Below are 25537 nucleotides of genomic sequence, written 5' to 3'. Positions count from 1 at the left end.
CTGCCTTCTGACAGAGGGGCCCAAACTCTAACATACTTCATGTCCTCTCCGGCCTGTTCTCTCTTTGGGTTTTTTCCTTCCCTAGCTGATCTCAAATGCTAGGGAGAACAAACTGAAAGCAGGACACCCAACACCCCACGAATGCATACCCAACACCACATGACTGACAAGACACCAGACACCTCATGGCAGAGGACACCAAACACCTTATCACAGGACACCCAAACTGCACTCCTCAAGTAATGGTGGCCAGCCTGGCCCTTAGCCATGACTGCTTATGTGTGCACTTGGCCAGCCTGTGTTTGTTCCCAACTTATAACGGCTCTTAGTGCTTCACAGGCAAAGCTCTGGTCCTAGATGTGTCCTTGGTGTTGGCCACACTGAGATTCCTTTCTTGACTAGCTACACTCACTCCTCAGCTGTTTGGGTCTTTTGGGGACTGCTGAGACCCCATGGCCTGGGGCTGTGTTAACACAGGAAATAGACACCAATTAATACTACTTGCTTCCCTCATAGCTGTGACAAAATACCTGGCAAACCCACTTAGGGAGAGAAATACCAGTGTAGTCCTTAAGCTGCGTGACACAAAAGCCGACAAAGTGGTGGTCAGCCCCTCCTTCCCACCCCAGCCTATGCTGCAGTAAGATGCCTTGCACGAGCTGTCACTAATGGCTGCTCCTGTCAAAATGGTGGCACCACGTGTCTCCTCAGTCTGCAGCCTGCACAGGAGCTGTCCACAGTGGTGCATCCCTGTCTCCAGGGAGCTGTTCCATAAGCGCTGTCTACAGTGGCAGCACCTCCTTTCCAGCCTCCCCAGCAGCTCTATAGAGATGGTGCCTCAGTCAAAGCCGGCTAAGGCCAGAAAAGTCTTCCCACTGTAACCCATGGGCCCAATGCACGGGGAAGGGGGTAAAAAAAGGCACTAACTTCTAAGCAGGAAAACCCACCAATCCCTGAGCTTCCCAAGCTCAGGACCTGAAATCTCACCAATCTTCAATCTGGAAATCTCTACTCTGAAAAGCTCTGCCCCCTAAGAAATTCTATATAACCCTGCCCTTTGTCCAATTCCCTGCTACCCACTCCTGGGAGCAGAGAGCAGCCATCCCTAGATTTGTCCCTCTACATGCAGAACCCTCCATTAAATCTCTTTCATGGGGTTTTCTGCCTGGTGTTACTCTCTCATCAGAAGAAGCCATGAAGAAGCAATGAAGGGGAGAGAAGGAGCAGGGCTGAGGCACTTGAGCTCCTCGGCTCAGCTGAGGATCCCCTCCCCTGGCAGCTGCAATGCCTCTGCTGACAAGGTTTCCTCTCAGAGCTGTGTGGTTCCTGAACTCCCGTGTCTCAGGAGACCCTTCCCTTGGGACACTGTCCCACATCAGAGCTGTGTGGTCCCTGGGCTCCCGTGTCTTAGGATGCCCTCCTATCCAAGCAGAAACACTTACAAACACTTTTTATTATTTATTACTTTTATTATTCCCACCACATACGCAGAGTTGCTGATCAATCAGGACCATCAGACAAGGATCCGAGAGCCTTGTTTCTGCTGGCATCCCCAAGTAGGGGCTGAAGCAGGGTTTATAAGCATAACGCCTGAAAGCATCTGGGCCAAGTTAGTTATAATGTTTACCAACCAGAACTCGGGGGTTAGGGACTTTCCCATGTATTCCATCATTGCCAACTGGCATTGAACATGTTCTTATGCTCAACCAGTTAAATTCATTTGTTCTTTCTGTTGTTAGGAACAGACATTATGTTTTAGGTAACTATTGCTTACAGAAAGAGTTGGTCAGGTTAGGTAAAATGGAGTCAGAAGTCAAATGGCAGTACTAAAGACAAGTTCCTTTTATTTGCTCCCAACAAAGGAAGGCTGTACTTTGGTTCTTGGTTTAAGGGATACAGCCCACTGTGATGGGGCAGTCGCAGAGGCAGGAGTGCAAGGTGAGCCCACTGGACCTGCAGCCAGGAATTCTCCTTTGTATTTAGTCCAGGACCTCAGCCTGTGGGGACGTGTGGCTCACTATATGGGATGGGTTTTTTTTTTTATTTGTTTTTTTTTTTCACCAGACATTTGTCTTTTAGGTGGTTCTAGGTTCTATTGACAATCAACTCATGTTAGCCGTCATAGGCTCTAAGTCTGGAGATGGCTTCTGCTTTTCCCAGGAGCTCTTGAGAGTCTTTTGACATTAACTGGATTGAACCCTACCTTATATTTATTTATTTTTGATCAGCATACAAAATCGTGAGTTTCATGATATAATTGTCCTGTGTGTGGGTAATTTGCTAGGTAAGGTAGAGGGAGTAGATTTCCCTCCATACCAAATATTTGCACTTATAAACTCAGAACTTTAAAGAAAAATAAAACTTCCCATCAGGATACCACACAACAGCTAAGACTTCACTGGAAACCGAGCCGACTGTGATAGAAACAGGGTCTCTCATTGAACTGGAAGCTCGCCATTTTGACTCAGCTGGTTGGCTAAAGAGCTCTCCAGATATGCCATGCCTGTCTTCATCCCCCAGTGCTGGGTTACAGAGCGTGTGCAGCCCTGCCTGGCTGTGGACCTAGGCGCTGAGATTCAAATGCAGGTCCTTATGCTTGTGTAGCAAGTGCTCTAGCCCTCTGAAGCATTTCCCCAGCCCCTAAGTCCATTGCTCAGATGAAGAAACTGAGGCTCAGAAAGAGCACCATTCCCAAGGGTACCCATGTCCCTGGTACTCAGGTGAAATGTGAACTTGGACTTTCTGATTAGATTTTTATCAGCATATGCCAACGGAAGGGGCAGGAAGGTGTCAGAGGCAGAGCCGTTACCCAGCATGTGTGACATTTGGGCAAACTTTAGGAAGAACTAGCGATGGTGAAACATGGTGTGGAAACTTACTCAGTTTTCTGTGGGGGGAAGCTGATCAGGAGGAAGAGTTTGAGGCCAGTTGGAGCCACCTGGCAGAGCCCTGTATCCTCTGCTCTCACGAAGATGCCAATTATTCCAGCTACTAGAAGCCTTTCACATAAAGGGAATACATGCTCCACATGTTACTTTAACAGGTTTAAGAATGCTGTTTTCTTATTATGTATTCTCAGGTAAGAGATCCCTCTGTTCTTCACAATGGCCAAACCGCTTTTAAACCTTCTAGTACTTTATAAAACAACAAATGTTTAAGATAAATCGGTGGGTTAAACATCTCAAGTTTTGGCTGGCGAGATGGTTCAGTAGGAAAGGCCAATTGTGGTTAATCTTAACAACCTGAGTTTGACCCTTGGGACCTGCACAGTGGAAGAAGAGAACTGACCCCTGCAAGTTGTCCTCTGATCTTCAACCCTGAGGCATTTCTACTAAAAACCCATCTGGAAGAGACTCCTGGGAGCCAGAGGCTCTGAAGGGTATGGGGAGGCAATTCTGCTGAGGTAGGCTACGGCATCTCACCCCTGGAAGGTTCCTGAACATGGCTTTGTCATAGGGCAAATTTCTTTCTTTTTTTTTTTTATTAACTTGAGTATTTCTTATTTACATTTCGAATATTATTCCCTTTCCTGGTTTCCGGGCCAACATCCCCCTAACCCCTCCCCCTCCCCTTCTATATGGGCGTTCCCCTCCCCATCCTCCCCCCATTACTGCCCTCTCCCCAACAATCACGTTCACTGGGGGTTCAGTCTTGGCAGGACCAAGGGCTTCCCCTTCCACTGGTGCTCTTACTAGGATATTCATTGCTACCTATGAGGTTGGAGCCCAGGGTCAGTTCATGTATAGTCTTTGGGTAGTGGCTTAGTCCCTGGAAGCTCTGGTTGGTTGGCACTGTTGTTCATATGGGGTCTCGAGCCATAGGGCAAATTTCTAATCTTCATTAACTTGACTTTTTATTTTTTGTTCGTTCGTTCATTCGTTCGTTCGTTCATTCATTCATTCATTCATTCAAGACAGAGTTTCTTGTCTTGATTGTGCTGGAACTAACTCTGTAGACCAGGCTGGCTTCAAACTCACAGACATCTGCCTGTCTCTGCCTCTTGAGTGCTGGAATTAAAGGCGTGTGCCACCAGTGCCAGGCAAACGTGGGCTATTTAAACAAATGCATCACACATCTGTTTTAGAAGGGCGCAAGTCCTCCAAAGCTAACACTGCTCTGTCTGGAAGCCACAGGTGCTATTCAATCAACTCCCCTGCTGTGTTTCAGTCCAGTCCCCCAGGGCTCTATAGTAACAGCTTGCTGTCCAAGGTCCAAGTCAAACATGCAAAGAAGAAACATTTCCACATAGGTTTGAATAGAGGCTGCTTTTGGAGCTGGGGATTTACCAGTGCTAAATCCTGATCTAGAATGGGCACGGCCTGCATCCCCAGCAGCTCTAAACCAAGCAAAGTGAGAAGATGGTGACTCTGCCACACTGCCCTCCCCTCTGCCGCCCTTCCTCAGTGGTGGGGTCAAACCCCAGGCCCCACTCTCCCACTCTGCAGGCTTGCTCTGCACTGTGCCCTGGTTCGGTGATGCTCCTTCTCAGCTTTGTGTTGAGAGACACCTATGGTCTCCTGGGCTCTCACCACACTGTTACTGGAGTCTGTAATCTTGGAGTCACTCAATCTTCAAGGGACCCGAGAGGGTGTGTGACGGGGTGAGAGCACTCTTGGAAGAGCTCCAACTGCAGTGTATCCAGGCTCTGAGCAGGACTGAATGAAATACACACGGCTCCTCAAACTTTTGCCTGACTTTTAAAAGTTCTGAAAAGTGATCACGCAAAGCAACAAGAAGCCACAAGAAATCTCTGCTCTGGAGCCTGAGGGAAGCCATGATGGTAAAAACGCTTAAACATGAGGTGGGAACAAGCATCTCTGTGCAGTCCACCGATGCCTGATGGAGGGTCTGGAGAGCTGTATTGCCGAACCCGATCTTCAGATCACTAGGCCTGATGTGTGTGTGGGCAGGAGTGGGGCTTGTATAGAAGCTCTCTCAACTAGGATTCAGGACCATGAGTAGACTGCACGAGTCAGGGAGCTGGAGGACATGGGCCACGTCAATTAGCAAACACGCCTGTTTCCTTTTTAAAGATCATTGCTTCCAAACAGTGTCAGCAGACTACTTGGAGACCTAGTGCCCTCACCATCTGCCACTTTCTTGAGTCTGGACTTGGGTGAAACTCAGACACTTTTCTTACGCTTTCATTAACTCACGATGTGGCTCTCAATCCACCCTTATGGAACCACATCCACGCTGGTTATCTTGTGCGTGTATGCTGTCCCTGCTGAAACATGCTGAAGCTTAACTTACCCATTAACAGTGCTGGGGCAAGTTCTCTAAGGGAGGTGATCACATCACTACCTCCCCTTGTAAAGGATTACAGTTCTTCAAGGGTGGGTTAGTTCCCTGGTCAGAGAACCACAGCCCCGTCCCCATCTCTCATTTTGGCCCATATCCCTTTCCATTTCTCTGGCATATTATGATGCTGCCAAATGCCAGATCTGTGCCATGCTGTTTGGACTTTCCAGCCATGAGAATCATGAGCCAAATAAGCTCCTTTCTTTATGCGATAGCCAGCATCAGCCATTCTGCTACAGCAACACCAAACACTGACTGAGATGCTGAAATGCCCCTCAGGCAGCAGTTTCCTCTCTTACCCGTGGGAAGAGGGTAATGATGTCATGCTCTGCTAAGTGTTAACTGCATTTGTTCTCTCAAAAACCCCACTGCTTATTTTTATTTTATAAGATTTCTCCAAAGCGAGATGCATCTTTAATAGTCAGTACTACATAGTTCTGTGTTCAATGCACCAACCTGTCAAACAAGGAGTTCACTGAGGATGCACCAGTCACGTTTCAAGGTTTCCAAACCGTCAATGGGTTTCCAGTCACGTGGGTAATTGGTTGAAGTCCTTGGGTGGGCTGAGCTACAGGAGTAGATTTCTCTATTAAAGCAACAGAGCACGGGGTCCTGTGATCCCCAAATGCGCTAATGCTCCTTTAGGGCAGGCTGATGGTGAACTGTGGACTCTGGGATTGAAAGGTCAAAGCTCATCTTGGTCACTTCTCTCTCGGGAAGACACCCATCGGCTGAGAATCACCTCCTGCAACCAAACAAAAGGGGGCCGGGCTTCAGAAGTGGAAATGGGAGTCCCAAGCATGTGATGTCACAGCTGCCTGTCATGGACTGCCAGCTTGCAGGAATTCCCTTCCCAGGATTGAAAGAGGAAGATGTGGAGGAAGTGTGAGGTAACCATAGCCCTCACATGGGAACCCTGTCCTTTGTCACTGCTGAATTAGCCTCCCAGCACACAGCAAGGGGCAAGAACAGGCGTTTACTGTGAGTGAGGCCCTGTGTTCCACACTCAGCACTGAAGGAGGTTCAAGGTGGGGGGGCAGCTAGTCTCTGGGAGTGAGACCTGTGGGAGACCCTGGCCTGGCTGTGGAGCTGGACACCCCTAGCTGGAGACGGGGAAGCCGCAGATAGACTGGCTGAGGCTGTGGAAGGTGGAGTCTGACAGGTTCCCGGGGAAGAAGGTGAGAGAGGTTTACAGGGCCAGAAGAAGCTTCCTTGCAGAGGGGCAGTGGGTGGAGACTCTTGGGCGATGTGGATCTGTCTCTGCGCTCACACACCTGAACTTGAATCCTCCTCATGCATTCTGGGGTCTCCATGTCTTCGTTAGTCATGGTAGAGGGCTTAATCAAGTAACACAGCATCAGCTCCTGCAGAGAAAAGATGATGCAATTTCCGTTCTCCATAGAGACATCACATGCGTCAGTGTGAGGGGAGCAGGCACCCCTTCCCGTCCCTGTGTACAGACTCACTGCAGTGTGCACACTCACAGGGCGCACCTCCTGCTTCCCTGGCTCTTACAACGGTGGAGAGGATGTGGGGATGAGACACAGTGGACACGCTGCTTACACACCCAAGATGGAAAATACTCACTCACTACACAGACGCCACCAGGGAAGGGGCGACCAGGCTGCCTCAGACTCAGGCTCGCCCGCCTCCACTCTCCAAGGGCTGGGGTTACAGTGCACACTCAGTCGTACAAATAACTTAAATTTTTTAATTTTTTTTTTTAATTTTTAGTTATGTCTTTGTAGGGAAGTGTATATGAGTGCAGATGGCTGTGGAAGCCAGCAGAGGGCACTGGATCTCCTGGAGCTGGAGTTCAGATGGCTGGTGTGGGTGCTCTGATCCTCTGGGGAAGATCTTAGCCCCTGAGCCCCAAACACAAACAAACAAACTTATTTTTGTTTATGTGTGTATGTGCGCACCATGTGAGTGCAGGGCCCACAGAGGCCAGAAGAGGGCGTCAGATCCTCTGGAGCAGGAGTTACAGGTGGTTGTGAGTTGTCAGATGTGGGTACTAGACTGAACTCAGGTCCTGTGGAAAAGCCAAGTGCTCTTACCAGAGCCACCTCTCCGCCCCCTACATCCCCATTAAAAAAAAAAAATTTCTACTGACTTTATGAGAAAAGCAAAGGAGCCATGTAAGTGGCAGTGAGGCTTAGCTTGTTACCTTTGAGACGTTCCCTGAGACTCTGCTCAAGGCGGCCAGTGACTTCCAGCTGAAAGGCCTTCGGAGGGACCCTTCAAAGTTGTCATCCACGAGCTCAATGATGACAGAGTAGCTAGAGGACAAGACGGACATTTTGGAAAAGCCACACTATCAACTTGTTCAGAGAACAGCATGTCTTACCAAGAACTAAGACAGGAGAACTTCACATCGCCTGCTGCTAAAACCCTAGACCACCAAAGAGAACAAGTAACGACCAACCAGATGGGCAGCTCCCACCCTTCAGGCTGGATGCACGCCTCCTGACAGGAAGGAATGGACCTATTTTTCCCAATGTAAAAGCTGTAAATTCCTGCAACTGTTTGGATACTCATACTCACTGGGCGCTCTGAGGACTGTACACAGACTAACTTGGCGTTTAACACAGATCCAAGATACCATCACTCATTGTGGACAGTGTGCTAAAATTTCTTACACTACTGACCATGGAACCCAGCAAGCTGCACCCCAGGCCAGCCTGGAGCCTTGATTCAACTGGGACTTGCCACGTACACCAGGCTGACTCGAAACCTAAAGGGCGCCACCTGCCTCCTGCTCAGAGGGCTGGGGTTAAAGATACATGCTACCACACCCGGCCAGGAAAATGACTCTTTGAAGAGATGTGTTTTATTTATTAAGTATAGGTATTTGGGCTGGAGAGATGGCTCAGTGGTTAAGCCCACTGGCTACTCTTCCAGAGGAGCTGGGTTCAATTCTCACTACACACATGGCAGCTCATCACTGCTTATAAGTGCTGCTCCAGGGGCTCAGACATCCTCTTATAGGCACACATGCAGGCAAAACGCTAGTGCACACAACAGTTAAGAGTTATTAAAAAAATAAGTACAGGTGTTTGCCTGCACGTGTTTGTACACCGTGTTCACACTTGGTGTCTGTGGATGTCAGCATAAGACACTGCATCCTCCTGTGGTGAGCCACTATGTGGGTCCCGGGAACTGAACCTGGAACCTCTGGAAGAGCAACCAGTGAATGCTCTTCACCTCTGAGTCATCTTTCTTCAGCCCTAGGAATATGACATTTTTTTGCGGGGTGGGGTGGGGCGGAGGGTTTGTTTTTTTTTTTTTTTTTTTTTTTGAGACAGAATCGGTCTGTGTAGCCCTGGCTGTCCTGGAACTTACTCTGTAGACCAGGCTGTCCTCAAACTCAGAGATCCACCTGCTTCTGCCTCCTGAGTGCTTGGTCTAAAGGTGTGCATCACTGCACCACCACCACTCAGCTAAGAATATGACTTTTAATTGCCTCTGAAACACTGAAAATTAAACCCAAAGCCAGATATTTCCTTGTGTCCTCTCTATTAATTTATTTAAAAATGTCCAAACCTTGCATGGTAAAATGGAGGGCCTTTCCGATACAGCACTGCAAAGAGAGAAAGGAGATATTAGCCCTTCAGAACCACACAGATCGAGCTAACGCCCAGCTTTCTCCATGAGGCACTCTGCTCTCTGGCCCCAGCCTGGCTTCAGATCCAAACTCTTTCTCCCCAGAAACAATGAACCTAGTCAAATCTGCTGTCCAAACCCTGACACCCTCGTTAACCCCACAAGCAACTCCCAGAGTTTAAGTACAAGCCATTTGTTTTTATTTCCCCTTTGGTGTTGGTGACCGAGCCCAGTGGTTCACTCTGCCCAGGCCATACTCCTAGCTTGGGTCTTGTCTTTCTCTGTGTGGGTAGTGGTGGAAAGAACATGAAGTTTGTACAATACACAGCATTTGTGATTTGTTATCTTCAACCACGCTCAGAGAGAGAGAGTGAGCCCTGCCTGTGGTGCTGCGGCAGGTGTCACACTGAAGATGCACAGTTTCAGGGAAGTCATGGATCACTCCCCAGCCTTTTGTCTAGTCAAGTGTAGGAATTCAGTGGTGAGAGCATATGTTGTCTGAGCATGAGGAGTTTTAAGCACCAGCACCACATAGAAAGCGGGGCACGGTTACGCGCGCCTGAAACCCCAGCAGCAGGGGTGATAGGTAGATTATGAGAGCTCGCTGGCCAGTCCCCCCCGAAGCATGAGCCTCTGTTAGGGCTCATGGAGGGACCCTGTCTCAGGAAGAGACAAAGAGTGACAGAGAAAGTCACCTGACCTCTTCCTCTGGTCTCCTGTTGCATGCTTACCTGCAGTCATTTGCATGCCTCTCACACAATGCACTGACATGCAGGGGTTGGCGAGAAGTCTCAGCAAGTAAAAATGTTTGGTATGAATGCCCATTCATACATAGCACACGTGTCCACGCACGTCTAAGTTCACTGTGCCCATACCATGGCATGTGGTCGTGTGAGTCTGAGTCACGCACGCACGCACTAATAAATAAAAACTAAAATCTGTAACCAAATAAATAAGAAATTCAGCCAAGAGGCTACCAAGAACCATAGCCACACACTTATCCAGTTACCAGCCTGCCTTTCTCACGGGGATCTGACACATGAAGGGGTGAGGCCAGTCTGTAGGGATCAAAAGAGCCTCTCTTTGAAGGAGCCTGGGTCTAAGGACAGTAGCCCTCTGCAGGGGCCCCTTTGAGGCAGGGACTGGCCAGCTGCCCACCACGTCCTCCAGGTTCAGTGCCTGAGCAGCTGGGCCTGGCCCTGAGCTGTGCCACGTGTCAGTCAACTCACTACCCTCCTGAGTCCAGAGCTCAGCACTTGGCGTAACCCTGAGGGTCTGTGCTGGAGACGGAGCAACTTTTACCATGGAGAAGCCCAGGACCTGAGCACCTGTCAGTCATCTGGGGCCCCCTGGAGATGCTCCCTGGATTTCACGGAAAATAAAAGAGAGCACTGTGGTGAGCCCCAGGCCTGACATTCAGAAATAAACAATGAATGGCATGGCCATGCCCTGACGGCTGAAATCTAAACATAAGCTTCTCTATGTGCTATGTGCAACCCAGACATTGGCTGTCCCCTTGCTCCCCAACAGAGGAAAATTCAAGGAAAGCTTGTTTCCCTTGAGAAATGAATGCAATTTCCTTTTTGGAGACAGTGATCCTGGAGCCAGCTCAGGCCTCTCCAGGACACTGCAGGGCCCCTTCATCCAGCTGCTGCTCCTGGTCTGGTGTCTGTGGTCCCACTGCCATTGGCCTATTCATTTCCTATGTACTGTGTTTCAGCTCAACTCTGTTCCCACCAAGTGACTATCTGAACAGCTCTCTGATGTGGGGTCCAGCAATGGGAAGAAGGCGCACCAGGACCCTCGCTTCCTGCTCACTTCTGTCACTCCAGGCAGTGAGACTTTAGGCCAGCTACTGGCCTCTCTGAACCAGTTTCCAACATTCTAAACTGAGGGCATCACTGGGTGCAGCTGAGCCAGGAGGGCTGTTCTTCTGTGAGAGCAATCTGGGCAATACAGCAAAACTACTCCAAGATACAAAACAAAACCCTAAGCACCCAAGGGGATGGAGGTCTTCTCTGCCCACTGAATCCATGTCTGGAACCACTGCATCATTGCCCCAGATTCTGGGGCACTGTATGCTTTGGCTGAACGGTGAGCCACGGGGACATGACTCACCCAGTCCTTCTCAGAAGTGCTCTACAAAGATGTTTTATCAACGTCCCAAGGTGCGATAAGACAGAGCTCAGGTGAACTAAGAAACCAGCTGAGGTCACACTGGAGGGAAGAGGCAGAGCTGGCTGTGACCTGAGAGCTCTCTCTGTTACCCATGCTGCCTCTTAACACGCTGGACAGCCTCCCTGACTGCTTCTTCTCACATTTCACCCTTAGGACGAGACGGTGGAGAGCTGCTGGGTAGGTAGAGTGGCTGTGATCACCGGAGTGAGACTGAGAAGAAGTCAAGAAGAAACAAAGCAAGGCCATCCCTAGCACAAGCAAGAGCTGGGGCCCACACAGCTATCTTGAAATGTTATCTCCGGCAACTGGAGCCCAGTTCACTCCATCAGCCATCTGTGAGTAACCTCCAGGAGTGAAGAAACAAAAGAGGCCTTTCCCCTAGAGGGACGGGCACATAGCAACCTATCAACCACTGTCAGAAAACAACTTCAGGGCTGCTGGTACCCCCTGAGGACTATCCCACAATTCCAGGTGTTATGAGTGACTGTCCTCTGAGCCTAGCAACTCCCTTGGGAGTTCAGCTGTGCCTCCTTGAACAAGGCTCATCCAGCCAAGCTTATATACACTGTTGGATATTGACTGTCTATATCCACTGAGGGGGAGGAGGAAGAGGAGGAGGAAGAGGAGGAGGAGGAAGGGGAGGAGGAGGGGGAGGAGGAGGAGGAGGAGGGGTGGGGAGGGCCATGAGACCCTTACCTGAGTATCTAGCACTCCCTACACCTGTTATATGCCACTCTGCCTTAGTTACATGTGACCTCGGGGAGGGCTGGAGTATACAGGCTTGGGAAGACTAGGATATTAGGGATGGGGAGGAGTCATCATGGGTCTACAGGGTGAACCCTCATCCCCTCAGGGTAAAGGCTTTCTAGGTGTGTCCTTTTGGGGGTAAAGGAGGATCCATACTGCTGTATTTCCTTACCTACAAAGAAGCTCAATAAACGGACTGGCTCCCCAGAGTATTGAATGCGCTGTGGTTCATTTCCTCCCTGGGACATTAGAAGGATGGATGCTGCCTAGATCTCCACCCTGGCAAAGTGTTTTAGTGACACCAGCTTAAGCACGTCCTATTTTAGAGCATTAACGTTTCTATTCATTTTTTTCTAATTGTGTGTGTGTTTTGCCTGCAAGTAGCCCTCTGCAGGGGCCCCTTGTGTACCACATGGGGCTTAGTGTCCAGCAGAGGTTAGAAGGGGACGTAAGACACCCTGAAACTGGAGTTACAGATGGTTGTTATCCACCACATGGGTGCTGGGAATTAAACCCAGGTCCTCTGAGAGTGCGGTAGCCAGTGCGGAGCCGTCTCTCCGGCCCAGCATAAGAATTTTATAGACTGCACTGACTTTCTTTGGGCTACTTAAAAAGGCTTAGAGACATATAGAACAAGCTGCAACAGGGTCGCTTAAGACCTCAAAAGCAACAACTTTCTGGGGCTCTCAAATACCTTGAAATTTATCTGAGCCTCACAAACACTTCTGAAAAGACCCAGCAAGCACTCATTCATATGGGCATATGGAAACAGGATTTGATGATTTATTAAGGAATGACCCCAGAGCTGGAGGGGAACCCAGACAGATGGTTACTAACCCAGACCCCTGACATCTATAGCTGCCAGGGGTAGCCATGGTGCTTCTGCTCCCCAGAAGTGCCTGTCTCCTCTTTCAGTCATGAAGAGCATCACTAAGTTCTGAGGCTCCAAGATCTGAGTGCCTCCTTGTTGGGGAGCATGTTCAGGGCCTCAGGCATGCATGGCTGAAGCCCTACCATTAAGTTCCTCCTCTGCCCCCAATCTGAAGCTGGCTGAGTACTGATATGTCACAAGTAGAGCTTCCACAGCATGAAGATATGCTTGTGCATAAAAAGATGAAGAGTAGGGGTTGGGGATTTAGCTCAGTGGTAGAGCGCTTGCCTAGGAAGCACAAGGCCCTGGGTTCGGTCCCCAGCTCCAAAAAAAAGAACCCCCCACCCCCAAAAAAGATGAAGAGTATTAAGAACAGGCTACTTTGTGGGCTATTTTTTCCTACCCTTTATCCCCCCTACCCCTGGTTTCACCCCCATCACTAGATAGGAGAGAAAAAAAGATAGAGGAGAAAGAAGGATGGGTGGGGGGAGGGAGAGAGAGAGAGAGAGAGAGAGAGAGAGAGAGAGAGAGAGAGAGAGAGAGTATTAGAGATCCTTGAATCTAATTTCTTTCCTTTTGTTTCTTCTTTGAGCAGGACTACTAACAAACCCTCCCCACCCACCCCACAACAACTACCGACCACCAACCCCAGCTCTTGGGGCTCTAGCATTTATTTATTCCAAACATCACCCAACTGCAGAAACTATATGCAGCTGGCAAAAGCATGCCTCTGCTGGAGCACGAGGCAAATCATAGTCTGCCACTGTAGACAGTCTGAAGCAGCCCCATATCCTCATATCTGGGATTGAAATGAAAACACTATAATATTTCTGTGTTCTTAAAGAAACAAAACTTCCAGAATCCTCACTATAGACCTCACCCTCTAAGTGCCTGAAACCCAGACTGCTTCTGTGGCCAAGCACTGCAAATGAGTGCTCCCAGCCTGTGCCTCCAGCAGACGAGTACATCAAGAACCAGAGCCAGCACCCAGACGCCTGCCATCTGTTTCCTTTATGTACAAGTGTCCCATTCATTCTGTTGGTGGGTTGTCAGGCCCAGCTTCACCAGCAAGTTTCTCCTCCATTTTAGTTCTCTTCAGTTACTGGTAAGACAGCACTCTGAAGACTTTTCATCCCTTACATCCTGGACCAGGTCTCAGCCTGACTCCCTCACATCCTGGACCAGGTCCCAGCCTGACTCCCTCACATCCTGGATCTGGTCCCAGACTGACTCCCTTGGGATCAGTGCTCTCCATGTTCTTGCCTCTGTGCAGTTTCTGAGACCTGCTTAGCATGTCCTGCCCCAGCCTCTGTGCCGTTTGCTACCCAGCAAGCCTTTTACAGCCCAAGGGGATCACTGGGGGAGCCAGTGACACACAGAAGTGCTGAAGAGCCTGTGTGCTAGAATCCAAAGCCCGAGAGTGACTGGCCCTGGAAACCAGTGAGGGTATGTGGCCTTTCCTCTCCACACTACAGTAAGGAACGGCAGTGGCACACAGAATAGCAAAGGGCTGCCATGAGGAGTGTCACGGGAACCTACAGCATCATGCTGGACAGCATGAGCTCAGTACACAACAGCTGGCCTATCATCATAACTCCAGGACACTTCTCATTTGGAGTCTGAGTCAAGTGAAACTGCAAGAAAGCAGACCTGACTGAAATCACACAAGCTCAGGACGTATGTGGAGCAGGTGCCATAGCACTCTTGGCTATGACTAGGAAAGTCTGCGCCTGCCAGTAGGCATTCCCAACACACGGTCTTCTCATTCTTTGGATCGAACCCATCCCATCCAAATACCCAGCAATGGTATCCAACAGAACAGATAGTTACCTTGACTCCCCAAGCAAACTGTGGACCCTGTCCACACACACACACACACACACACACACACACACACACACACGCACGCACGCACGCGCGCGCACCCCAAGAGCTACTCACACAGATCTGTTCCGTACTTGAGCCCCACTTTGGGCACCCAGCCTTTGCTTCGGAAGTAGTGGTAGGCCATGTAGGTAGTCCTGAAGGTGGGCTGGACTGCAGTGAAGGCTTGCCAGAGCTTCACTATGGTCAAAGGCTCCTAAAGTTGGTTTTCAAAAAGATGTTAGTTTGCATTTATTCACTCTGCTCAGAAAGGGAAGAAACATCTAGGCTAGCACGGAACTGAAGCAGCAATGAAGACGAGCGAGAGGGGTTCATTCAGGAGATGTAACTCACACTGTCTACACGACAGCAACCACTAAGTGTGGCTGTTCCCAACATAGGTGCTACTGTGAGGTCCATCTCAGAGAAAGTAACACAAGCAACCTTAGTCATTTGTGTCATTTTAAGATAATCATACTCTTTCTCCTTGTAGTGCTAGGTATGCAAAACAGGGCCTTGTGCATGCTTAGGCAAGTGCCCTACCACTGAGCCACAGTACAGTCCCCTGCATGGCTAGATAAACTATGCGCACATTATTAAAATTGCTCCAAGCCAGGTGGTGGTGGCACATGCCTTTAATCCCAGCACTTGGGAGGCAGAGGCAGAGAGGTAGAGTTGGAGGCGGAGAGGGAGGCCAACCTCTATGAGCTGGATGCCAGTGTGGGTCTACCAAGTGAGTCCAGGACAGACAAGGCTACAAAGAGAAACCCTGTCTCAGGTACAAAAAAATATTCTGTGTGTGAGGGTTACTGGTATTTTTGAGAATAGTGAGATAGTCTCACTGTTGTAGGCCATGCTGGCCTTGAACTTGCACTCTTCTTGCCTCTGCTTCTCAAGTGCCCAGAAAAGTCTACAGTGACCCCTGTGGCTCCCAGCTGAGATTCTCTCTCATTCATCTCCTACGCTGCAGGGATCTAGAGGCCTCAGAAAAGGAGACACAGGGGGAGGCATGCAGCTTGGTGGTGTTGCTCAGCACACACAGGCCCTGGGCTCTATCCTTGAGAGAGGGACAGGAAAAAGAGGAGGACAGGGCCATGGTGAGGACAGGCTAACATTTAGAAATGAGAAACAGTAAAGATCAAGGGGGCGGAGGCCAAGGAAGGAGGTGGGAATCTGGGGAAGGACGTTGTAGACACAAGAACCAGTGGCATGTGGGCTCAAGTGTAACAAGCCCACGGGAGCTTTTAAAACATGCTTCCATGGGCCCTTCAGTGAGTAGCTACGGCAATGTCAGGTCAGGCTTAGGAAAGTAAGAATAATTTTGTAAGTGAAATTTTCATTAAAGACCCAAAATGATCCTTGGTTCATCTTAGATTTTAGATAGAAGAACAGCCACCTCATGGTGCAGCAGGATAACCCAGCTGTGCCCAGAGAAGGGCTTGAATAGAACAAGAACTTCCACAGGGTTCCACCAGGAAACAGTCACAACAAGTAAATGGGTGGGTTTGGAATGTCTTTCCTCATTCCACTCCTTTGGGAAATGATCTCTTCAGCTGCCTGGGGCCCAGCCTCTCAGTGAGACGCACTCAGTTCAGCTCAGGCTCAGCTTTAATTCCACAAATATGGCCTGGCTGCAGCTCACTGGTGGAGCATGTGCTTAGCGTGAACAAGGCCCTAGGCTCTCTCCCCAGACGACAAATAGCTCCCACAAACACCTCGCATCAGTTTTTGTTCACACCTGTGTGGCTTCAATCTCTCACTAACTAGGTCTCCCCAAGAGGGTAGAGTCCGGCATGGAGCCTGAGGATCCCCAAGAAGCAGACACAGACACAGATGTTTGTCTCCTCTCCTCTTCACTACCGTATCCTAAGTACTTTGAATAGGCATTACATCAGCTAGGTGCCAAATTCAAAACGGACAAAAAATGTCCAGTGAGAGGCGGCCCTTCATCTGCCTAGAGGTAATACCCTGGCAAAGGTGAAACCAGAGACATTGAAGACACACACACACACCCACACACACGCACACGTGCGTTTACCAGCTGGTTTTAACCACACTAGCCAGGTGGCCTTGGCTGAGTTACTTATTTTCTCTAAGCCTCAGTTAGCTTGTTAATGCAGGTCCTCCAAGAGGTAGAAAAGATCAGAAATAGCACAGGCGAGCTGGTCACCAGGGCTCACACACGTAATTCTGAAACTCCGAGAGAGGAAGTAGGTAAGTTGGTCTCAACACCGAGTCTAACCTAGGCTACAAACAGTGAGTCCCAGGCTATAAAGGAAGATCTTGACTAGAAAACAAAAACAAAGGTCTGGAGAGATGATTCAGTGGTTAAGCGAGAGCACTGATGTTAGCATATTTCTAGCACCCACATGGCAGCTCACAACTGTCTGTGCTCTAATTTCAGGGGATCCAGTGCCCTCAGTGATGTCTGTGAACACCAAGCATGCGAGGGGTGCACACGCATTATGGCAAAATGCCTATACACATAAAAACAAAACAAAACCAAAATATAAAAACCAAGCAAAACCCGATGAATTTAAAGGGTCCAACACTCAGCATGTGTACAACCATATAGTGGTGAGTTTGGTTATTTTTGCAGTGCTATGGATGGAACCCAAGGCTGTACACATACAGAGCAGGCACTGTGCTGGGTGTGTGTGCGGGGAAAGGGGGGAACCAGCCTGCAACTTTGCGTTCTGCTGGTGATGTTAGGACCATCGTGATACAGTTTTCCTTCTCCTTACGTAACAGGCTGCAGTTCCCAGTCTCTGAGAGAGACACATGCTAAAAGGGTCATCCCACTTCTGCCTGAACTGCTCCAGCTGAGGTCCCTTAGTTTGAGCAGGAAAAAGAGCAGTTCAGTTCTTTTTTTTCAGTCGAGGTTGACATGTTGGCTTTAAAGCTCCATGGGAAGGGTCTTGACCTACTGTCAATGGGGGTTAAAGGGGTTGTGTGCACAAACCTTACCTTCTCATAGTAGATACTTAAACATCCCAGGGCGTATGCCAGGAAGAAAGCCTACAAACAAGCAGGGAGAGTTCTCATTAGAAACAACGCTGTTTTCCTAGGGTGGGCATGGGGCTTAGCGAGGGAGCAACTGCCTAGCTCACCCTTGGTTCACCCCACATCATCCAATAGAAATAATAATAGCTTTCTGACAAAACCAACATGCCTCGAAACCCCCATCTTTCCCAAGAGCCTCATGCTGTGGCTTCTGTCAGGGCAGTCAGGATCCATGATCCTCAGGTACCCAGGGGACAAGGTGTGGGCAGTACTGAAAGAGGGGTTAGAGTGACACTGGTTTACTTTGTATTTTATTGACTGCAGTGCTGGCAACCCAAGGAGGGCCTCCTGCACGCCCAAACTACCCTGCTAAGCTACATCCCAACCGGACATTTCTCACATCAAAGTATTTTAAAAGGCATGATATGCTACCCACAACTAATCACAAATGGCCACTGCTTCCAGGGGCAGGGCAGGAGGGTCCTTGAGTAGAAACAGGACTTGGCTTCTTTCTTCTCTGTCTCCTCCTGTCCCAAGCCTGTGCACACGTGGCAACAGGGGGCCAGAAGGCTGAAGGGTGCAGAAGTGTCCAGGGTTGAGAGGGTGCAGGGCCTAGCACCTCAGTGGCTTCCTTGGAATCTCCAGAGCCACTGCCGTTCTCCGTTGTGGCTCTCCACACTGTCTGGAGGTCCTGGGTGCCACATTCAAAACTATCTGCCTCACCCACGCTCCTGCTAGGTGGGGAGGACACAGGCAGAGGAAAAGCAGCCCACAGCCTGTGGTGAGCTCACAGCAGACCCCATCCTTGCCAGACCCCGCAGTGATCTGCAAACAGGGCCAAGACAGGACAAATCTCACTCAGGCTTGGATTAGAAAGTGGTTATTTTTCATAAACACACTGTTTAGAGCAGGGTGTGGTGGCTCAGACTTGCTCCCGGAATATGACCAGTCCTTCCCACTCCTGCTCTCTGCTGTGTTAATGGCCTTTTCCTCACCACAGGCTCAAGCAACTCTTTTGCTTCCCCTCCAAAGCACTTGGCTTTTGTCTGGAAATACCTTCCACTCCTGCTCCTCTTTAAGGCACTATGGCCTCCCCACAGGACAGTCCGGCTCCCTCTGGTGAGCACTCAGTGCTTGTGCTGAAAGAATGGAAGGAACCCTAATGCCTGCCTTGGCTTAGGCCCAGGTAGCTAGATCCGCTGGGGGCTTTTGCACCCGCCTCAGCTTGCTGCTCCAGGAGCCTACGCGTCAGAGAGAGGCCATACTTCTTTCCTCTATGACCTCTATGAACTTACTTTGGCCTCACCTCACTCTTACCACCGCCATTTCCTGACACTGAGTACTGCAGTGTGGGTAAGCCAGGGTGACTGAAGTACCACAGAAAGGATAAAGCTGTCCTTAGGTGGACAAGCTCCCTTCATTTTGCCGAATTTGCATTTCTTGGTGCAGAACAGTATAATATGGAAAAAGAAGCTGCCTCAGAGGACCCTGGAATGAGCTCAAGTTGTAACCGAGGTGGTGGTTTAAATTATTTATATTTTTAATTTTTATTTTATGTGTATGGGTGTCTGCCTACACGTATGTATGATGTGTACCATGTGTTTGCCAGGGATCCAAGGAGGCCAGAAGAGGCAATCAGATCACCTGGGACTGGAGTAACATGCTCTGAGTCACACCGTGCGGGTGCTGGGAGCAGACATTAGGTCCTCTTGAGGTTCGAGTTATCTCTCCAACCTCACTGAGGTATTTTATTTGGAATGAAGGCCTCAGGAGGCAGAGGAAGGAGGACCGTTAAGCTGGCTTCATCAGCAAGCTTTCCCTTTTGGAGACAGTGTTTCCATCACAGGTTTTAGGTGAGGGTCCACAGCACTGGAAACCCACACCTTGAAGACAGAACTCTCCAAAGCTATGGAGCAGCCTGGCTCTGTATCACATGACGCCCTAAAGGAGAGCACAGAATCACCGGTGTGGCTCTGCCCTGGCATGGTAAAGAGCAAGAAGCCAGCTGTGTCAGCACATCTGAGTGACAGCTTTTATCCTCCGACAGAGGAAAGGGCAAAGTCACTGTGAATTCTTCTTAATTTATGATGGGCATCAGTGATTTAGAGAGAGGACATCTTGCTATAGGGGAGAGAATTAAGGCATCACTGACTGGCCACCTACTCTACCTACTGTAGAGTCAGGAGAGAAACGCGCATGCACATTACATTTGTGTTATGTTAATGTGATGTCTGAGGCGGACCATGAACTCAAAGAGAATTGTTACATCGAATAAGCAGAAGGAGGCACATTGAATGACTTATTTTTTTCTTTAGAGTTCCCCTAGCACCTCCATCCTTCTACAAGCCATGATCAAACCAAATTCTGCTGGAGCTCATTTTAAATTTAGAGGAAAGAACAGACAGACCGACCGACCGACAGACAGACAGACAGACAGACATACCTGCCATTCTGTGCATCAGGACAACAGAGAGAATCAGAGACTAAACTGGGGCCATCTCCACGCAGGATGTCAGCATCCTTGGTGAGAGACGTGCATGTAGTTACCTGCTTCCTCAGAGAGGCTCCCGACACACGTCACACCTCATGGGAACTTCACAATAACCTTCTGAGGGGGACATCCCGGAACATCACCCATAGAAAACCAAAGGATGCCACCTCTCATGTGCTATGTAGATGAGGAAAGTATTTTCTCCCTGCTTTGTTTTTATTTTGTTTTTTTTTGAGACAGGGTTTCACTGTGTCTGACCTGTAACTTGATTTGTAGACCAAGCTGATCTGGAACTCACAGGGATCCCCCTGACTCTCAGTGTTGGGGTTAAAGTTGTGGGCTACCGCACCCAGCCCTATTCCTCTTTGTCTATGATATCACATCTATCTTTACCACTGGGGGAGCAAACCCAGGGTTGCAGGCATGTTAACAAATGCTGCACCAGGTGTTAGCATAACAATCAGCACCATCTTGTTTATTTCCATTTATCACTGGTAGTTCACAGCAAATGCTTTACAGTTCAAACTCTACAATCAGATAGCTTAGGTTCGAGTACTGATCTTGAGCAAGAAACTTAACCAGCCTGAGGTATAGTTTCTTCCCAGGTCAGAGAGATCACAACACGATCTAGGGTAATCTGAGGACTTAGGGAGATAACACACAAACTGGTCCTTAGCAGAGACACTAGACCATGCGTACGGAATATAAGACCAGCACATTTGGTATTCCATTGTTCTAAGATGTGTGACTTCCTTTTGAACCCTGGAGCTGAGCCCACATAATCGTGGGCCAATGAGAGACACACCCCTGTGAAGCTTCCATGGAAACCACTGAAAAGCAGCAGCATTCTCTATGGTTCCCGGAGCGGATGATGCGGGTGAGGCAGATAGGGCAGGTGCTGTTACACGAACCTCTCTTCCTCTACCCTGACTGCAGATCCCCAAAAGAACAGGAATGAGGTCCTTTTCCTGCTCACATCTCTAGCACCTACCCTAGCAGACACAGGAGGTCCCCCTGCAATGCTGACTGAACAAAAGACCACGCTACTTGCGCCATTCCCCTTAAAGGAAGGCTCTCCCCACCTAAGGATAATTTCTATGTGCAAAGGATAAGGAGATCATGGTGCACATGAGAAACCAGAAAGAAACATGACACGTCTGCAGGAACGTGGAAGTCATCGTGTGAATCAAACTCAGCCAGGCTCAGAAGGCCACATTCTACAGGGTCCCCCTTCAAAGGTAGAATCTGGAATTAAATTTATAGGTGCTGCTCAGAAAGGTAGAACGGAGACCGTGAGAGAACGAGATCTTAGGGAAAGAAGAGAAGGTAATGGGATCCATGTGAGAGCAGGGGTGTGCTTATCTAAGGGCTGCGAGGGAGGGGTTCAGTAAGACAGGAACTAGGGGCAGAGGAGAGGACAAAGAGAGGGGAAGAAATAAAATATATTGACATACATGTCAGTTAAGAAGATTAGGCCTACGAACTGTTAAGCCCAGGCAAGGCAATTACTAATAGAAAAGACACCAGGCTCCGGCCTTCATGTGCAGATAATGGTTCCAGAATGCCTAGAGGTAGAGTAAGATAAAGCTCGACGCCAGAATTCCAATGTGCGTTAAAATGAGCCTGCAAGCTCACTTGGTTGCTTCTCTATTTTGGTATTTGGAGAGCCCAGCATGCCCAGGGTGTTATTCTTTGGCAATACTGGACTCTTACAATACCATAAAGAAGCATGCTTTGTTTGCTAACTCAGTTTTGAAGTGAAAAGAACAAACCCAGTGAACCAGGTTAGAATGTCAAAGAGAAACATTTGCAGCACTCACTTAAGTTAAAGAGTTCATTTGCATCTCTGTGGAGTTTGCTAGTTGGTTTCTGAAACTTCAGTTTCCACTTTTTTTCTTCAGTGCTGGGGTCTCCTGGGGAAGGAGCCAGGGCCCAGGAGCCCCATAGGGAATCACTTCATTATGGATGCATAGCCCCAGCCCTGGCATGCAATCTATACATCACACTATACGTCACAGCTTCTTAGAAGAACTTACTCATAGGGCAAAGGTATATAAGTATTTAGCACTGGGTTTTTTGTTTGTATTGCTTTTGAGATGGGACTCATATAGCCCATACATGTCCTAAGTAGCTGAAGCTGGACTTCAACCTGTGATCCTTCTGCCTCCGCCTCCCAGCACGTGTCACTACCGTAGCTATCTTTCTTTAACTGCCCTGAGCTGTATTTCGGCATACACTTCGAGGCAGGGTCACAGCCTCTTTCCACATGGTTAAAGAGCTGCTCCAACACTGGGCGTGGGTACGCTGTTTTTTTTGTTTTTTTTTTTTTTTGTTTTTTAATTTCATGGAATACCGAAATCCCACCTACCAAAGGTCTGTTTTAGTCTCCTAGGGCCCAATCTTTTCACTCGTACACTTTAAACTAGCCTAACCTTTTACTCCCAGCTACCACATTTATTGTTTGGATTGTTTTGCTCTTGGGATGGGGTAGCTCAGTGGTGAGCTCCTGTCCAGGATACACAAAGTCCTGGTTTGGCCCCCAGCAGCTGCTGCAATTTCTTAGCTAGTTTCATCCAGGGTTCTTTTTTTTTTTTTTTTTTTCGGAGCTGGGGACCGAACCCAGGGCCTTGCGTTTCCTAGGCAAGCGCTCTACCACTGAGCTAAATCCCCAACCCTTCTTAGCTAGTTTCATGATTCTAAACGAAGGTTAGGAAGTGATATGGGGAAGAGATGCTAGGATCCTCTCTTCTTCCTACCAGCACAGGAGCGGGGTCGACAAAGCAGACCTCACAGCTGCTCAGAGGGGTTTCCCTGGGCATACAGGGGAGTTGGTTTTAAGTATCGAGACAGAGAGAAATCTGAGCTCTTTGAAAAGGCATTCATTTTTACAGATAGGATCAATACTTCAATAGTAGTAAAAAGTAATCACACATTTCTGTGTGGAAACTGAAGCTATCCACATGGGTGGAGTCTGAGGCTTGGATACCAGAGGGGAGAAGGGGACATGGAGAAAGGACGGGCTGGACCCATTTCATCTTTGCCCCAGCCTCTCCTGTCCATGAAACTGAGAATGCTCTACATGGTGTCCAGCTCGAGGTCACCTGTGCCTGTTTGGTTCACAAAAATGTGGCTGGGGCAACTAGATAGTGGAAATTTGCATTTACTCAGTTTTAATTAGTTTACATTGAAACAGTCAGGTGTGGCCAGCGGCTACTGAATTTCAGGGTGGACTATCAGCCTCAGGTGAAAAACTAAGAGAAAAGGTGCTGTCCCCACACCACTCCCTGCTCAGCCTGTATCACTGTTTCCAACTCCAGCAAGGACTGGAAATGGAGGGTTCCAGGCGCGGCTCTGACAAGAGCACGTGGATGATGAATACAGCAAATGCCCCAGAGACCTGCCTGTCTGTCAGGAGCTGACACTGCAGAGAGGCAAGGGCGTACTGCCTCCCGCAGCAGAAAGGCAGGAGCCAGAAGAGAGGGTCTCAACTGAGCGGGACACAGAGGAACACGAGGCGGGCAGTGTGACCGAGTTTGTAGAGTTAATTAGAATGTAGTCATGCAGAGAGTGGAGCGCACTAACCGATTCTGCAGAGGAAATGCCTGGAACGTACTCGCTCCCTCAGCAGTCAGGACAGGGTCACACGAGCACAGGAAAAAACAGTAGGTTCTGCAATTTAGAAAACCTGAGTTTTTTTCCTTTCTTTTTTCTTTTTTTCATGTACTGGAAAGAGTCTGGCTATGCTGTTCATGTTGGCTTTGTGTTCCTGGGCTCAAATGATCACCCTTCTTCAGCCTTCCAGTAGCGTTCTTAGGTTCATGTGGTCACATAAGGTGGACTGTGTATTATTTTTCTATTAATTTTTTTTATTGTTTTGCAGTACTGGGGATTGACTTAGGGCCTTGTGATTACCAGACAAGACACTCTGCCAATGACCTTCATTGCAGCCTGAGTCACACACTTTAAATGAATGAACTAGTGTGCTAACTACATCTTAATATAAGATGTGTTTTTTTTAAAAAAGCTGACGAAAACTAGCTGGACATGGTGCTGCACACCTTTAATCCCAGCGCTCAGGAGGTTGTCAGGGGGTCTCTGTACATTTGTGGCCAGCTGTTTATATGAGTTTTTGGATAGTCAGAGCTACCCTGTGAAATCCTGCCTCAAAACACTCAAACAAACAAATCTAACCAAACAAATTAACCAAACAATGGAAAACTTGACAATATTCTGAAACCTTGATGAAAAAAGGACTCAAGTTGGCTGTGGTAGTACACACCAAATCCCAGCACAGGTGAGATGGGGGTGTGACACTCAGGCTAGCCTGGGGTATGTAGCAAGAACCAATCTTAGAAGAAGAAGAAGGAGGAGGAAGAGGAAGAAGAGGGGGAGGAGGAAGAAGATGAGAAGAAGAAGAGAGGGGAAGAGGGAGGGAGGGAGGGCTCAGATAAACCCCTCAAATGCTCCAAATTCCTTTTGTTTCCTCACTGAGGATTTGAACCCAGAGCTTTCACACACCATTTTGGTGACTTCACAGAGCTACAGCCCAGCTCCAACACACTCTCAGACGGCGAAACAGGTTGAGGATCAGCACCTTGGCAGATGACGTCAACGTTTAACACTCTGTACAGAACTGTTCTGCAAGGTGGATTCAGGTACACAGTGCACAGGGCTCGACTCGCCCAAGGTGGAGGGCAAGACGCACACATACCTCTTCTAGGCTGAGCTGTAGATACTCAAAGATCCTGTATGGGTTCCTTCTGCACACAAGTCTCTTTCTTTTCAGCAACTACAAAGAAAGAAAGAAAGGAAGGAAGGAAGGAAGGAAGGAAGAAAGAAAGAAGAAGGGAGGAGGGAAGGAATGTGGGAGGGAGAGAGAGAGAGAGAGAGAGAGAGACAGAGACAGAGAGACAGAGAGAGACAGAGAATGAATATAAATCAACCACCTGAGACACACCTGTCATGAACACTTAATTCCCAAATGAGCTTTTTTTTTTTTTTTTTTTTTTTCCGGAGCTGGGGACCGAACCCAGGGCCTTGTGCTTGCTAGGCAAGCGCTCTACCACTGAGCTAAATCCCCAACCCTCTTTTTTTTTTTTTTTAAATAAACTCAATGAGTATATAGCCAAGGCTAGCCCAGGCTTCCTCAGCTGTGGTAGGATTTTGTATGTACTACCACATTCAACATGAGTCTTTCTTTTCTCATCAAGGTTTCAGAATATTGTCAGTTTTTTTTTTCTACTGGGTTATCCATGCTGTTGGATAAAATCTGTAAAAAAAAAATATAGATTTAAAAAATAACCTATCTGGGGCTGGAGAGTTGGCTCAGCAGTTAAGAGCACAGACTGTTCTTCCAGAGATTGTGAGTTCAAATCCCAGCAACCACATGGTGACTCACAACCATCTATAATGGTATCTGATGCCCTCTTCTTGTCTGACAGAAGAGAGTGACAGTGTACTTAAATAAATAAATAAATAAA

At 48.6% G+C, this 25537-nt stretch overlaps 1 protein-coding gene across 7 annotated transcripts in view; it reads right to left on the bottom strand.

Annotated features, from left to right (window-relative positions):
- Window positions 1–5652: 5652 nt before the first annotated feature.
- The window catches only part of Tsen2 (tRNA splicing endonuclease subunit 2), a 35458-nt gene continuing 15573 nt past the window's right edge, over window positions 5653–25537 (bottom strand). For 5 of the 7 annotated variants that reach the window (XM_008763242.4, XM_008763240.4, XM_039107638.2 and 2 more), the window contains 7 exons: window positions 24769–24846; window positions 17531–17581; window positions 14642–14780; window positions 8845–8881; window positions 7469–7580; window positions 6576–6665; window positions 5677–6046 (listed from right to left, as the gene is read on the bottom strand). In XM_008763242.4, coding sequence (XP_008761464.1) covers window positions 5987–6046; window positions 6576–6665; window positions 7469–7580; window positions 8845–8881; window positions 14642–14780; window positions 17531–17581; window positions 24769–24846 — 567 coding nt within the window. In that variant the 3' untranslated portion in view covers window positions 5677–5986. Of the gene's footprint in view, window positions 6047–6575; window positions 6666–7468; window positions 7581–8844; window positions 8882–14633; window positions 14781–17530; window positions 17582–24768; window positions 24847–25537 lie in introns of those variants that run through there. The other 2 variants (NM_001014057.2, XM_063286091.1) reach the window with 2 other exon arrangements.

Source organism: Rattus norvegicus, chromosome 4, assembly GCF_036323735.1.
Source record: "Rattus norvegicus strain BN/NHsdMcwi chromosome 4, GRCr8, whole genome shotgun sequence".
NCBI lineage: Eukaryota > Metazoa > Chordata > Mammalia > Rodentia > Muridae > Rattus > Rattus norvegicus.
The sequence above is the reverse complement of the archived record's forward strand: the minus strand, read 5'-3'. Positions and strand labels throughout refer to the sequence as shown.